The following is a 15,310-nucleotide window of genomic DNA, read 5'->3' as shown; positions in this document are numbered from 1 at the left end:
CATTTGGACAGAGATGGTGGGGTGGGGGGTTGTAGTTCACTAGCACATAGAGGACCACAATTTCCTCACCCCTGATTTATATAAACAGAGATAGACGCACAAAACATTGTCTGATTTTTCCCGCACTGTCACATCCACCTCCATACATTTAAAGCACATGACTTTGAGGCATTCTCAAAGTAAAGGAAGGATTGAACTCTGATTAATAAGAGTACACACAGAGGCTTGAACCAGCAAGACTCTGGGAAGGGTGCGTATAATATCTGTCTCCACCCTTCAGCCCAGGTCCACAACCTTTCCCAGTCTTCAAACATTATTTTATGTCCCACATCACTTGCCTTTTCTCCTTGCATCACATTCCCTAGCAAAGTAAACAGCAGGCTTTGTTTCGAAAGCCCTCATAACTTTGTGGTGAGAAGAGTTACTGGTTGTAGGGTTGTTGTTTTTAAGAGTCACTTTTGTTTTCATTTTGCTGTCTAACTTGCTTTATTATACGACCACAGCTGGAAAAAGAACTAACATATGAGAGATTGTCGATATGGACGAGTTCGGATATGATGCAGAAAAGGAAGGTGGAGCTTCACTTACCAAGGATCAAACTGGAAGAGAGTTTTGACCTCAAGTCCACCCTAAGCAGTATGGGGATGAAGGATGCTTTCATTCCAGGCCAAGCTAACTTTTTGGGAATGTCAAAAAAAGCCGACTTGGTTTTGTCAGAGGTGTATCACAAGTCCTTTGTGGAGATCAATGAAGAGGGCACTGAGGCAGCAGCTGCCTCAGCAGCCACCATTGTAATAAGGTCATCTCAGAAGCCCATAAAATTCGAAGCTAACCATCCTTTTATCTTCTTTATCAAGCACAAGGCAACAAAAAACACCCTCTTCTTGGGCAGATTCTCTTCTCCATAGAATGTGGTTGCCAATGTAATGAACCTACCAGTACCTCCCATGGTAAACACACCCTCAAAAATAAAAAATGCATAAGAGAACTTCTTGCCCTTCCTGCCAAGTTAATGTTGACACTGGTTTTGCCTCTCTTTCTCTCCTCTGCCAACAACCATTTTGTGTCATGCCACACGCCCCATGGCAGCCATTTTGTGAATGTCGCCATAGCAGTTTCTCAAAATTCCAAATGTCCTCCTTGGCCCAAAAAGGTTGTCAATCTGAGTATAAATGGTTAGGAGCAGGCTGAAATGCCATAGGCCTCACATTTAGGCCTAATGCTGTTTTAGGCATAACCTATATAAGCTTTTCTGCCTTCCTTCTGTTGCCCAAATCTGTCTCTGTACATGACAAGAGTGTGCAGCATTACATTTTTAATTCTTCCCTGAATGCCAGTCATCATTGTCTGTAAAACATGCATTTTAAAGCAATAAATTAATTTTGGAAAATTACTGTACTTTTCCGTGTATTGGATGAGCTTTTCTTCAGATAAAAGAATCTCTCAAATTGGGGGCTATCTTATACATGGGTAGTGCTGAGTGGGGACATGGGATTGGTCACTGGCACAGAGCATTTCAGTGGCAATTTTGTCTGATGATTGATTGCTGCATCAAGGGCTGCTCTTAATTTGGTGCTGCCTTGTCAACTGGGCAGGTGATTTGCGGTTGCTTTTCGCCTGTGGGCAGAAGATTTATGTCTTCTGCGTGGTGCACGACTGTTTTTGTTGGACCAGTGGGTGAGCGTTTATCATTAACCCCCCTCTCCCAAAACAGCTTAAAAACTGTGGGCAATCCTCCCCCCAAAAAGCTCAAGAATTCTGGGCAATCTCCCCCCATTTTCTAAATTTTGAGTCCACCAAAAAAGGAGGCGTCTTATACACGGAATGTGGTATGTTTCCACTATGCATGGGGGTGTGTTATACACGGAATGTGGTATGTTTCCACTATGCAAAACAATAGTGTTTTAAAACGCTTATCCTCTCTCCCTGTGCTACATGACATGGAGTACAGCCCACTTGCATTAAAATAATTGAGAACGTTCCTATTTATTTCTTTAATATATATTCATCATCTCACCAGCTGGTTAATACAAAGAAAGAGCAATTAGATGGAACCTGTTCCAAACTGGAGGATATATTACAGACCATAGCTGTCAACTTTTCCCTTTTCTTGCGAGGAATCCTGTTCGGAATAAGGGAATTCCCATTAAAAAAGGGCTATGTTACAGACCAGTTGAGACAGTACGTATGCTGCACTTGGGAAATACATGCAAAATCCAGAGGCTTCTGGGAGAAACTCCTTTGACAAGATCTATTAGACTCAAGTCTCTGCTCTGCAGAAATGGTTCATATTCCTATACATATTTTCTTCAAGCGTCGTGATCTGAGTTCTCCTTCTGCATCACTGATAGGCACATTCTGGTACTTCTGATTCCTCACGGCTCGCTGGCATTTCAGGCATTAGAAGTTTGCCCTCTGCATTTATGCACCAACTGTCCATTATGCTTAACCTTACTCAGTTGCAACACAGCATCACCAGGGTCAGAATCCTACCTGGTACCCATCCTTGTTTCCCGATAGCAATGGTCTCAGAAACTATAGTGGGATTTCCTTCTCAGGCCTCAACATGGTTCTAACAGGGCATCATAATCTCAGCCAGGTAGTCTGACCTTTGTTTTAAGCATCATAATTGTGTGTATTGGGCAACAAATTGAAGGCATGAATATCGTTTATTGCCCAGGTTCCCCACATGGTTAACAACAATCTGGACACTTTCAGTAGATCAAATAGTGTCCCACAGTGCTTTCATTTGAAGAGATGGAACTCCTTCAACACTCCTCATAAACACACTCTTATGGGCAGGACATCCAAATCCCAACACTTCTCCGGAATAGTCCACAGATTAATTACCACATACCCAGAGATTCCTCTGACCTGTACAAGCTTACCCAATCTTTCCGGAGAATATTGCAGTCCTTAAAAAATCAGACTGGATGTTCCCATCTTTCACCCAGCATGTCCGGGAAAAAGATATTTCAACACTCAGTATGGTCAGAAGAATTCAAGCCTGCGTATCTAGAATATACACCTCAAAGGAGCTGATTTCACCCAAAGGTCATAGTGGTTCCTTTGTTTAATAATAATAATAATAATAATAATAATAATAATAATAATAATATCTTTATTGTCATAAAGTACATGTGTCGTCTCTTTTTTCAGGTTGTATTTTCTAGGGATCAATTCCATTTGTTGCTGGACATTCCTGTTCGTAGAATAACCCTAGGCTCCCTGCACACACAACCTCTCTCACCACCAAGGAAATGCAATAAATCAGTGTTATGCATTGGGTTTAACACATTTTATGTTACAAGGTGCATTCTAACCAATCGCAGAAGCGTTGGTAGACGAACACATAGCTGTCAACCTTCCCTTTTTTTAGCGGGAAATTCCCTTATTCCAACGCCGTTTCCCGCTGCTATCCGGGATTGTTAGATATCCCATAGACTGTCCCTGGGACAGGTGAGGTTGCTGATCCCTTTTTTTCAAATCTGAAAGTTGACAGCTATGGACGAATGTTCTAATGGCAAATAAGCACATGCTCTTTCAACTGTCAACGGTCAGTTCATGCTGGGGATTATTATCGTGTTGTCCAGTCAGTTTGGTTCTTGTGTTCCTATGAGTGAGCTGTTGTCACTGACAAATGCTGAATAAACTTACACTGCCTTGGGCTTCTGACTTTTTCCGAACATTTAACTATTAGCGAATAGAAAGAGGATCTATCCAAGCGACGCTGACACTAAGTAAAGGAATATAAGCTTCACCCTATGACTGCATTGTTTGTATCAATGTCAGGCTCCCCTGGTTTGCGCAGCCAGGCGCCGCTACTCGGGAGTAAGCCTCCGGGGATTACTTCTCCTGCGCCAACAACCCGCGAGAGCAGGGCGCAATTGCGCTTTCGCAGCGCCACCTTCCTGCTCCGAGAAAAAAGCAGGCGGCGATGGGGAAAAGGCGTGCCGCCCGGCAAAGGCAACGGGCAGCGGCTTCGTCTCCTCCTCCTGGGCATGTGCGGGCCGTTCTGCACATGCTCAGTGGCAATGGAAGCCGGCAGCAAGCTTGCGGGGATCGAGGCTGCGGTTCCTCCCCCCCCATTAGGTTCCCGGATAGCGGCTGAGTCAGGGGCTGAGTCACAGGAAGGAGCGCCTCCCCTGGCAGGACGGGATGGTTTCGTACCTCCTACTCGGGTTTCCCGTCGTCACTCGGTGCCTCTCTTTGCTCGCAGCCGGAGCCCTTCCTGCGATCCGTGCGTAACAGCCGCGCGCATTCCTCCCGGTACAGTCCTCTTTGGGTTGCCATTTGTATCTGTTGCGTGTCTTTTAAAGGAAAGGCGGTGGGTCCTGATGTTGTCTGGGACTTCCTTTGTTGAGGGAGTAATTAATCTGGGAGGGTCTCAGGGTGTTGTCACCTGTAGGGCCTGCACTTCTGTGCACACTTCTGTCCTTTGAACAGCTGCACGACACAGGCAGAAATTTAATAGCTGCGGCTTTCCATACTGTGTTTCTCTACTGGGAAAGGCTTCACCTGCAGGATTTCTGCCTGCTGCACTCAGCTGTTAGCGCACAGGAGCTTTGCAAGGGGGGCGGGCAGGAGAGATATTGTATACGTCCTTCCTTTAGGAATAGGCAGAAGGTAGCAGAAGATCTGAATTGCACCCACTGCTACACCTTTCAAACTGAAGCAGGTCTTGGCCGCATTCTCCCCACCATCTGTAAGAGCATCCAGATTCTGTCCAGAAGAGCACCCAGAGTACTTCAACAAACAATCCCTCTTCCCTGGGGACTTACGGTATTGTGTTAGGGTTCGGTTTGATGAAGTGAACATGCGACCAAAGTTGTTGAGCTTTTTATATTTAGGATGGAAGTTGCTGAGCTTTTTAAGGATTTTACCCCAGGACATAAACTGCCACAGGGGCCGCATCAGGCCCCCAACACAGACTTTGGACTTGCCTGCCCTAATGCATGTTGGTAGAAGGAGTTTTGAAACATTTGTACATCTTAGCATCAGTAGTCACAATATAGTTATAAAAGCATCAAACAGGACTTCATGCAAGCTTGATCCCGTTCTCAGGACTCGGTTTATCAAACATAGAGTTAATTGCAAAAGTCAGGCTATTATAGCTGTTGGCTTGCTAACTTAATTCTGCGACCTGAGGCTTTAATAGTCCTGTTTTTGAGGCTAGAATTCTGCAGTGGGGAGGGATAACGATGCTTTCCCTCCCTCTATTTCTTTTTACTGTATGTCCCAGAGGGGGTAATGTGGCATGTAAGATGCAATAGACTTTTAATTTAATGCTGATCTTCTTAGAAATCAAGTGAGGGCAAATGTTATTCTCCTCCTGGGCATTTTTGCAAATTACTGTCTGCTGGCCATTGCTTTCATCTAAAGAAATGTAGCATGTGATTGACGGTTCCTCTGTGGGCTGAAGCCCCACCACCAGAAAATGGTGGGTGGGTGGCATTTTGGAGAGCATGAAAATGGTCAAAAGTAGGAATTGCAGGTTGATATGTCATTAGGACGCAGGTGGCGCTGTGGGTAAAACCTCAGTGTCTAGGGCTTGCTGATCGCATGGTCGGCGGTTCGAATCCCCGCGGCGGGGTGAGCTCCCGTCTTCCGGTCCCAGCTCCTGCCCACCTAGGAGTTCGAAAGCACCCCTAAGTGCAAGTAAATAAATAGGTACCGCTTTATAGCGGAAGGTAACGGCGTTTCCTTGTGCTGCGCTGGTGCTGGCTCGCCAGAGCAGGTTCGTCACGCTGGCCATGTGACCCGGAAGTGTATTCGGACAGCGCTGGCCCCTGGCCTCTTAAGTGAGATGGGCGCACAACCCTAGAGTCGGACACGACTGGCCCGTACGGGCAGGGGTACCTTTACCTTTATGTCATTAGGACAGTGTTTCCCAACCTTGGGCCTCCAGCTGTTTTTGAACTACAATTCCCATCATCCCTGACCACTGGTCTTGCTAGGTAGGGATGATGGGAGTTGTAGTCCAAAAACAGCTGGCGGCCCAAGGTTGGGAAACACTGCATTAGGACACGTGTGGGATCTGAACACAAATGCTTAGGTTTGGTTTTTTTCTTGTAAAAGTGACCTCCGAGCAGACAAACTGGATGACTGTCTTCTCCGTGCTTGTTTCGTAGGTTATAAGAAATGGACCGCCTCACTGCAGCAAACAGTGCCTTTGCCCTCAATCTGTTCAAGAAGCTAAGTCAAAATGATAATACAGCGAACATGTTTTTTTCTCCTTTGAGCATTTCTTCTGCTTTGACGATGGTCTCTCTGGGTGCGGCAGGGAACACTGCAGCCCAAATGACAAAGGTATATCCAGATAAATACTATTAAGGGGAGGGGGGAGCTTGACTTTTGACTCCATGCATGGTGCTTCCTTTTCTTTGTAGCAGGTCAGGCTGAAATATGCATTTACAGTATTTCACTCTCTTGTTTGCTCAACTGATACAGTTTTTAAGGAGTACGTAGATAAATGTCTGTATTTAAATTACTCTACTGAACAGTATCCATTAACCATTTATCATCTTACAGGTGCTGTCTGTGACCAACGATGTCGAATTTCACCAGGGATACGGAAAACTTATTTCTGAAATCAACAAGCCAGACACCAAGTACTTGCTTAGGCTAGCCAACAGGCTATTTGGAGAAACATCCTATGAGTTTATTTCAGTAAGTTACACGGTTTACAAATATGCTAGAGAACAGGAAGTGGTCTCTGTTCAGATAGTGAACCGTGTTCTGTCGCAGATCAGAAACGCAGCTAAGTACTCACTATCTCTTCTGTACTTTCCAGTAAAACCTTCCATCAAACTGAAAGGGACATTTGAATTAGCAGCAGTGATCAGCTTGAGTCCAGGCGGCAGGTTGTACCAGCCAATCTACTTGGTGGATAGATTCATTTCTTTCTCTTTTTCCCTGTCCTTACTTGGCACCAGGACATTAGCTGGGATAATAATAATAATAGTAATAATATTTATTATTTATACCCTGCCCATATGGCTGGGTTTCCCCAGGCACTCTATGCAGCTCCCAGCAGAACATTAAAACAGAAGAAAACTACAAACATTAAAAACTTCCCTAAACAGGTCTGCCGTCAGATGTTTCTAAAAGTCACATAGTTGTTTATTTCCTTGACATCTGATGCAAGGGCGTTCCAAAGGGCAGATGCCATTACCGAGAAGGCCGTCTGCCTGGTTCCCTGTAACCTCACTTCTCGCAGGGAGGGAACCACCAGAAGGCCCTCAGCGTCCGGGCTGAACGATGGAGGTGGAGACGCTCCTTCAACTATACAGAGCCGAGGCTTTTTAGGGCTTTAAAGGTCAGCTCCAACACTTTTGACTTGTGCATGGAAACATACTGGGAACCGATGTAGGTCTTTCAGGACGGGTGTTATATTGTCTCGTCGGCCACTCTGAAGATGCACCTCTTTACCCTATGGCCTATGTGTTTTCAGGACCCAGGCCGTTGCTGTGACTTTTTAATATATGTAATACGTACAGAATTTTAAATTGTTGTAATCTGCCATGGGACCTGGAAGGCAAAGTGCCCCAGCGTTTGCACAAAGAGTTCACAGACCAGCACTGCGGCATTTCCCCATCTGTTTATGGGCCTTTGAATCCAGGCCATTATAGAGAAATGTATGTTAATTTTATGACATGCTTGTGAGCTTCCAGGGACAGAATGTTAGACTAAGAGGAGCTTTTGCTAGATCAAGCCAAGAGGATAATTACATTAAAAAAACAACTGTAATACAACAGGTAGTTGGCACTTTCCAAAGAGTAACCAAATTTGGAGACAAATAAGTATTGCTTACATAACGTTTTTCCTCCATAGAGGAATAGAAAGAGAAAACACCACATTGGAATTCATTATCCACCTGCATTGAGCAGGACTGATACAGGGGCAAATCTTGGTAAGCATTTAGCATCCTGCATATGGACCTTTCATGTAGGACTCTCATATATAAGAATAAGACAAGGATTGCTATGTGTATTCTTGAGCAAAAGAAGTTTCTTTGGGTCCTGTTCAGTTTATCTGTTTTGGCTGATAGGAATCTATTGCACATGCCATGAGCTTTTTCTTATCCACTGAAGTTAAATTAAGCATCTGCATACGTGTTTCACATCTTTCGGTATCTGAAAATGGAAGAAACATCCTTCTCTCCCCCTCTTTTCTGTGGAACAAAACCTTAATTAAATCAAAGTTTGTGTGTATATGATATATACAGATCCATATATAGCTTTTAATTCTGAAACATACTTGTTTAAGTCATTCATAGACTCCAGCCAGAAATTCTATCAAGCAGGTCTAGAGAAACTAGACTTCATTAAAGCATCAGAGGATTCCAGGAAATACATTAATAATTGGGTGGAAGAACAGACAGCAAGTGAGTAGGAAATTCTTGGGCTTCCATATTGTCTGAGTTTTACTTCTTAAAATACGACTTTGTGTCTGAAAAATAGCTACTTATTAAAACAGCTCTTTAATCCCTCTTCAAGGTAAAATCCAAAATCTGCTCGCCTCAGGAATAATTGACTCCAGTACAAGGCTGGTCTTGGTGAATGCTATCTATTTCAAGGGAAACTGGGCAAATCAGTTCCGCAAAGATCTCACTGAGGAAAGGCCGTTCAAAATTAGCAAGGTATGAGGTGGGAAATAATGTGAAGTACATCATTGATCACACAGTCTTTATCGGTTTGTTTGGTTTTTTTGGAAAAGTTTTTATTGTTAAAATAATTCAGCATTAATACACATATTGCGAATATACAAGCATACAAACATACATTTCATACAATCCTTAAAAATATTCAAACATACCTACATTCAGTCCCACGGATAATTCCTTTTCCCATCTCCATCCACCAGCCCTCACCCCACCTTTGTATTAGACTTCCAGTCTACTCAATTGCAATTTCTTTCCACTTCTATTACTTTCTTTCACACATCTTTAACCTAATTTCATGCTTTTTTTCTATTACACATTGTTATCCATCTTATTTAGTATTTGAGTATTTAAAACGGAACTTGTTTCTTTTAATAGGAGTTCTGATTTTTCAATATGGTTTTGCAAGTATCCTTTAAACACCTTCCATTTTTTTAAAAATAATATTTATTAAAAGTTTCCAATTACAACCAAATAAAAAACAAAAGATCCAAATTTAAAATCTTGTTTTCCATAACATCTTTCCAGGACTTCCCCTCCCCTCCCCCTCTTGTATTCCAATTCTTACTTATAAATTCAGCAATTTCTTATCCCAAATTTTGAACTTATTGTCATTGACCCAATTTAAAAATATTTTCCCATCTCCTAAAATCGACCTGTTCCCTTCCACGCGTTCCCCCCTTTAACATACATTACAGATTAGAATATAATGAAATAAAATATAGTTTAACACCCTTTGGATTCCAAATTTCCCTCCCCCTTTTCCCGGTTGCGTTCCCAAAATTTATCAACATCTGATGTCTTCCTGGAGCTCCCACAATTTATTTAAGCCATAGCCCTTTACCAGTCATCTTTAATTTCGAATGTCCAATCTTGGAAGGAGTCTGTCTCAAAAAGGCCCATTTTTTCCATCCAGATTTTTATACATTAGGAGTAAAAACTCCAATTTTATTTCTTTAAACCTTTCAGGTCTGGATGTCCCAAATGTTCCTTCTTTCAACTTTATCCAATTCTTGTTATTCTTGTTGTTCTTGTTGATCTCTCTCCTTTTCTTTCTTCCCCCCCCCCCTGTTTTCCTGCACAAATGTTCTAATTCCAAAAGCTTCAAATTCAGCTGCAGAGGCTCTGTTATTCAGGAACGAAACATAATGCCAAGTCCCTTCCATTTTTCAATAGATAAGTCTATTGTCTTCTTTAGTATGTCAGCCTCTGTAGTCAAAATAGTGTTCCATTTCTGCAGTTTCCCAGGAGATAGAAAGTTCTATTCAAATTCAAGTCAACAACTTGTAATATCCCTCGGCTCCTCTAGGTGGGTTGCAATAACTCAGTTCCCTTCCAGATCACCCCAATCAGTCCAAATAGCTTGTTATTCCTTGTTTTAAACAATTTGTATCCAATTTATAACAAATGTAACCGGCAAAGTCCTTGTAACAAAGTTCTCATTTTGTTCTTCTGCTTTGACAGCTCTTTGACAGCTGTCAAAACCTCTCTTTGTCTTCTCCCGGCGCTCTCACAAAACGCTCCCAGGGTTCCGGGGGGGGGGGGGGTACTTTTAAATCAATTCCACTTTTCTCCTCCAGCTCAGTCTTATAGTTTTCCGTCGCGAAATTAATATCTTTGTAAAAATAGGGTTGCACTCGATCTTAGATGTCAAATCCTTTGCTTTAACTCCTCTACAACAGGGGGGGGCTGACTTCCTTTTTGCGCCTCCCCCGCTCGCTCCGAATTTTTAAAAATTTGTCCCCCTTTTTAGTCCAGGTTCCAATGACTCACGGGTTATTCATTTAGGTCCAGATTTTCAATAGAAGAAGTCAGCGCTCTCCGTCGAATGGCATGCAGCTTCGCTCGGCAGGGGAAGCGGAGGACTCAAAGCACCACCCCCCCCCGTCACCCGTTCCGTAGCCTTTAAAAAGGCTCCTTCGCGGGCCGGGGGGGAGCGCAAAAGGTGCCAGCCGAGTCACCATGTCCATGGGTTTCAGCGCCCATGGTTTTTGAGGGTCCCCGCGTCGCCGGCGCGGTAGGACCCAGCCCCTGCCGAGCAGGCTCCCTCCGGAGCTCGGAGGGAGTCCGCCATTCGGCGATGGCACCAACCCGGAAGTCCCCTTTAAACACCTTCCAATCCCTGTCTATCTTCTCTTTTGAGATCCTTCCGATTTCTCCCATTGTTTTGGATATATTGTAGTACTCCAATAATATTTGGCAAGCCACTCTATTTTTGTTGGTATAATTAAATACACACATTCTGATATTTAGAGTGTTCCCTCCTGTTTTTTTCTTTCATCAGTTGACCAGTTGGGATTTCCTTTCCCACCATGTCCTAAGGACATTCTTTTGCAGAGACAATGGAGGATGAACAGTAAACAAGATGCAGAGCAGCTCAAGAAATAGAAAAGATTATATGCTTAAAACGAAATTCTTCTCCATTTGCAGAATGAAAGCAAACCGGTGCAGATGATGTTCAAGAAAGCTAAATTCAACATGACATGGATATCGGAACTTCGCACCAAAATTCTCGAGATTCCTTATGTTGATAACGAGCTCAGCATGATCATCCTGCTTCCTGATGAGATTGCAGATAATTCTACAGGCCTGGAAAAGGTGAGGCATTGTTGCTGAGAATAAAACCATCTAAATTCTCGCCCGTAAAAATTGCCCTTGTTGGTTGCTGTACATGACAAGAGCATGATTCTTGCAGCTTCTATGTGATTCTTCCAAGTGCCCAGTGTAACTTATTATATTGTTGGCATCTGTCTGTCTTGAGAGACAATGGAGTCTGCCTCCATTGGTGAAGTCAAACCACCACGCCAGCAGCGCCAAAGTGACCTACCTGGGGTCAGTGCCGGATTTACGTATAAGCTAAACAAGCTATAGCTTAGGGCCCCACTCTCTTGGGGGCCCCCAAAAAAATTGAAAGGAAAAAACACTGGATGTACATTTTCAAAATATAAGATAAAAAAATAAAATAAAACCTACATATAGCAACAGTATTTTGTGTTGTATAGGCTCCTATAATGTAAGTAATGGGTCCTGTCTGCTCCCTAAAATATCACTGGTTTGCTCATTTCTGTATATATGGTGCCTGCATTCTGCATGTGCAAATGGCTTTAGATACCTTTTAGGTCCATAAATTACTATACAGTGGTACCTCGGGTTAAGTACTTAATTCGTCCTGGAGGTCTGTTCTTAACCTGAAACTGTTCTTAACCTGAAGCACAACTTTAGCTAATGGGGCCTCCTGCTGCCGCTGCACGATTTCTGTTCTCATCCTGAAGCAAAGATTTTAACCTGAGGTACTATTTCTAGGTTAACGGAGTATGTAAGCTAAAGCATATGCAACCCAAGGTACCACTGTATAATAGTTTGAAGAATTTTCTTTATTCTTTCAACAAAAATATAGGTATTTATATTTAATTTTATAAACATTGTTCAACATGCTGACAGCTTCTAGGAGCCACAGGTGAGAGCTGAGTTCAGGGTGGGAACCAAAGGTGGATAAATGACCCAAGAACAAGCAATATGTGTGTAATACAGCTGTTTATATTTCTATAAGCACAGTTAAGTCTGCCAGTGTTCTGTCTTATTCAGAAAGATGGAAGGCATAAAAGCAAGTTGAGCAGAAAGGAATTCTACCCGGACAGACAGGGCAATTGTGAAACAAGTTTGTTTAAGCGATGTACATGGAGTCATTTGAGTCACTGTGAATCCAGTGAAAATGGTTTTATGTAAGAAATGTGAGGATTTCTATATGCAGCCAGGATTTCCTTTTTTCCTTGAATGCCTTGTGTTTGTCTTATTTTAGCTGGAGAGAGAAATGACCTATGAGAAACTCAAGGAATGGATTAACCCTGAGAAGATGCGCCTAACTGAAGTTGAGCTGTCTCTACCCAAATTTAAACTGGAGGAAAAATACGACCTGAAGCCTGTTCTGAGCAGCATGGGAATGGCTGAGGTGTTTGACCCAAGCAAGGCAGATTTCTCCAGGATGTCTCCCAACAATGACTTGGTTTTGTCTGAGGTTTTTCACAAATCCTTTGTAGAGGTAAACGAAGAGGGAACTGAGGCCGCTGCTGCTACTGCTGCTGTAATGACTAAGCGGTGTGCTAGGATTGTGCCCTGTGTCACAGCCGACCATCCCTTTCTCTTCTTTATTCGGCACAACAAAACACAAAGCCTTCTCTTCTATGGTAGGTTTTGCTCTCCCTGAAGCAAGCTAACTTCTCAGGAATGTGAAAAAAAGTGACTTGGCTTTGTCAGAGGTGTATCACAAGTCCTTTGTGGAGATCAATGAAGAGGGCATTGAGGCAGCAGCTGCCTCAGCAGCCACCGTTGTAATAAGGTCATCTCAGCATCCCATAAAATTAGAAGCAAACCACCCTTTCATCTTCAAGGCAACAAAAAGCACTTTCTTCGTTGGCAGATTCTGTTCGTCATAGAATGGGGTTGCCAGTGCAGTGAACCCACTGGTACCTCCCATGGTAAACTCTCAAAAATAAAAAATACATAAGAGAACTTCCAAGTTAATGTTGACACCAGCTTTGCCTCTTTCTCTCCTATGCCAACAGCCATTTTGTGTTATGCCACACGCCCCATGGCAGCCATTTTGTGACTGGCGCCCATAGCAGTTTCTCAAAATTCCAAATTTCCTCATTGTTCCAAAAAGGTTGGCAATCTGAATATAAATGCTTAGGAGCAGGCTGAAATACCACAGGCATCACATTGAGGCCTAATGCTGTTTTAGACATGATCTCTATAAGCTTTTCTGCCTTCCTTCTGTTGCCCAAATCTGTCTCTGTACACAAGTGTGCAGCATCACATTCTTAATTCTTCTCTAAATGCCAGTCATCATTGTCTGTAAAACATGCATTTTAAAGCAATAAATGTACTTTTGAAAATTATGTTTCCACTGTGCAAAACAGTAGTTTTTAAAAGCTCTTATCTTCCCTCCGTGTGCCACATGACACGGAGTGCAGCCCACTTGCATTAAAATAATTGACAACCCTCCTATTTATTTATTTTATATATTCATCATCTCACCAGCTGGTTACTGTAGTACAAAGAAAGAGCAATTAGACGAAACCTGTTCCAAACTGGAGGATATATTCTGGACCAGTTGGGATAGTATGGGAAATGCATGCAAAATCCAGAGGCTTCTGGGAGAAACTTCTTTGACAAGATCTATTAGACTCAAGTCTCTGCTCTGCAGAAATGGTTAATGTTCCTATACGTATTTTCTTCAAGCGTTGTGATCTGAGTTCTCCTTCTGCATCACTGATAGGCACATTCTGGTACTTCTGATTCCTCACGGCTCGCTGGCATTTCAGGCATTAGAAGTTTGCACTCTGCATTTATGCACCAACTGTCCATTATGCTTAACCTTACTCAGTTGCAACACAGCATCACCAGGGTCAGGATCCTACCTGGTAACCATCCTTGTTTCCCGATAGCAATGGTCTCAGAAACTATAGCGGGATCTCCTTCTCAGGCCTCAACATGGTTCTAACAGGGCATCATAATCTCAGCCAGGTAGTCTGACCTTTGTTTTAAGCATCGTAATTGGGTATATTGGGCAAAAAAATTGAAGGCATGAATATCGTTTATTGCCCAGGTTCCCCACATGGTTAACAACAATCTGGACACTTTCAGTAGATCAAATAGTGTCCCACAGTGCTTTCATTTGAAGAGATGGGACTCCTTCAGCACTCCTCATAAACACACTCTTATGGGCAGGACACCCAAATCCCAACACTTCTCCGGAATAGTCCACAGATTAATTACCACATACCCAGAGATTCCTCTGAGCTGTACAAGCTTACCCAATCTTTCCGGAGAATATTGCAGTCCTCAAAAAATCAGACTGGATGTTCCCATCCTTCACCCAGCATGTCCGGGGGGGGGGGGGGACAACAACACTCACTATGGCCAGAAAGATTCAAGCCTGCATATCTATATCATACACCTCAAAGTGATCTCACCCTAAGATCATAGTGGTTCCTTGGTTGACAGAAGTACGTGTATCGTCTCTTTTTTCAGGTTGTATTTGTTGCTGGACATCCGTGTTGGTGGGATAACCTTAGGCTCCCCGCACACACAACCTCTCTCACTACCAAGGAAATGCAATAGATCAGTGTTATGTATTGGGTTTAACACATTTTATGTTACAAGACACGTTCTAACCAATCGTATAGTGTTGGTAGAGGAAAGCATAGCTGTCAACCTTCCATTTTTTTGGCGGGAAATTCCCTTATTCCAGCACCATTTCCCGTTGCTATCCGGGATTGTTAGATATGCCGTAGATTGTCCCCGGGACAGGTGAAGCTGCTGATCCTTTATTTTCGAGGCTGCTGATCCATTATTTTCAAATCTGAAAGTTGACAGCTATGGACGGACGTTCTAAGGGCAAGTAAGCGCATGCTCTTTCAACTGTCAAACTGTCAACGGTCAGTTCATGCTGGGGATTATTATCGTGTTGTCCAGTCAGTTTGGTTCTTGTGTTCCTATGAGTGAGCTGTTGTCACTGAGAAATGCTGAATAAACTTACACTGCCTTGGGCTTCTGACTTTTTTCTAACATTTAACTATCAGCGAATAGAAAGAAAATCTATCCAAGCGACGCTGACACTAAGTAAAAGAATATGAGCTTTACCCTATA

General features: G+C 43.0%; 1 protein-coding gene across 1 annotated transcript in view; it reads left to right on the top strand.

Annotated features, from left to right (window-relative positions):
• The window catches only part of LOC310849404 (uncharacterized protein), a 37,454-nt gene extending 23,897 nt beyond the window's left edge, over positions 1-13,557 (top strand). Inside the window, exons 16-23 of the mRNA XM_083749564.1 lie at positions 504-906; positions 3,793-4,269; positions 6,137-6,309; positions 6,532-6,669; positions 8,269-8,386; positions 8,499-8,641; positions 11,093-11,260; positions 12,462-13,557. Of these exons, the coding sequence (XP_083605690.1) occupies positions 504-906; positions 3,793-4,269; positions 6,137-6,309; positions 6,532-6,669; positions 8,269-8,386; positions 8,499-8,641; positions 11,093-11,260; positions 12,462-12,866 (2,025 nt within the window). The 3' untranslated portion in view covers positions 12,867-13,557. The remainder of the gene's footprint in view (positions 1-503; positions 907-3,792; positions 4,270-6,136; positions 6,310-6,531; positions 6,670-8,268; positions 8,387-8,498; positions 8,642-11,092; positions 11,261-12,461) is intronic.
• The last annotated feature ends 1,753 nt before the right edge of the window (positions 13,558-15,310 follow it).

This window comes from Podarcis gaigeae (assembly GCF_964106915.1).
Source record: "Podarcis gaigeae genome assembly, chromosome: 7".
NCBI lineage: Eukaryota > Metazoa > Chordata > Lepidosauria > Squamata > Lacertidae > Podarcis > Podarcis gaigeae.
The sequence above is the reverse complement of the archived record's forward strand: the minus strand, read 5'-3'. Positions and strand labels throughout refer to the sequence as shown.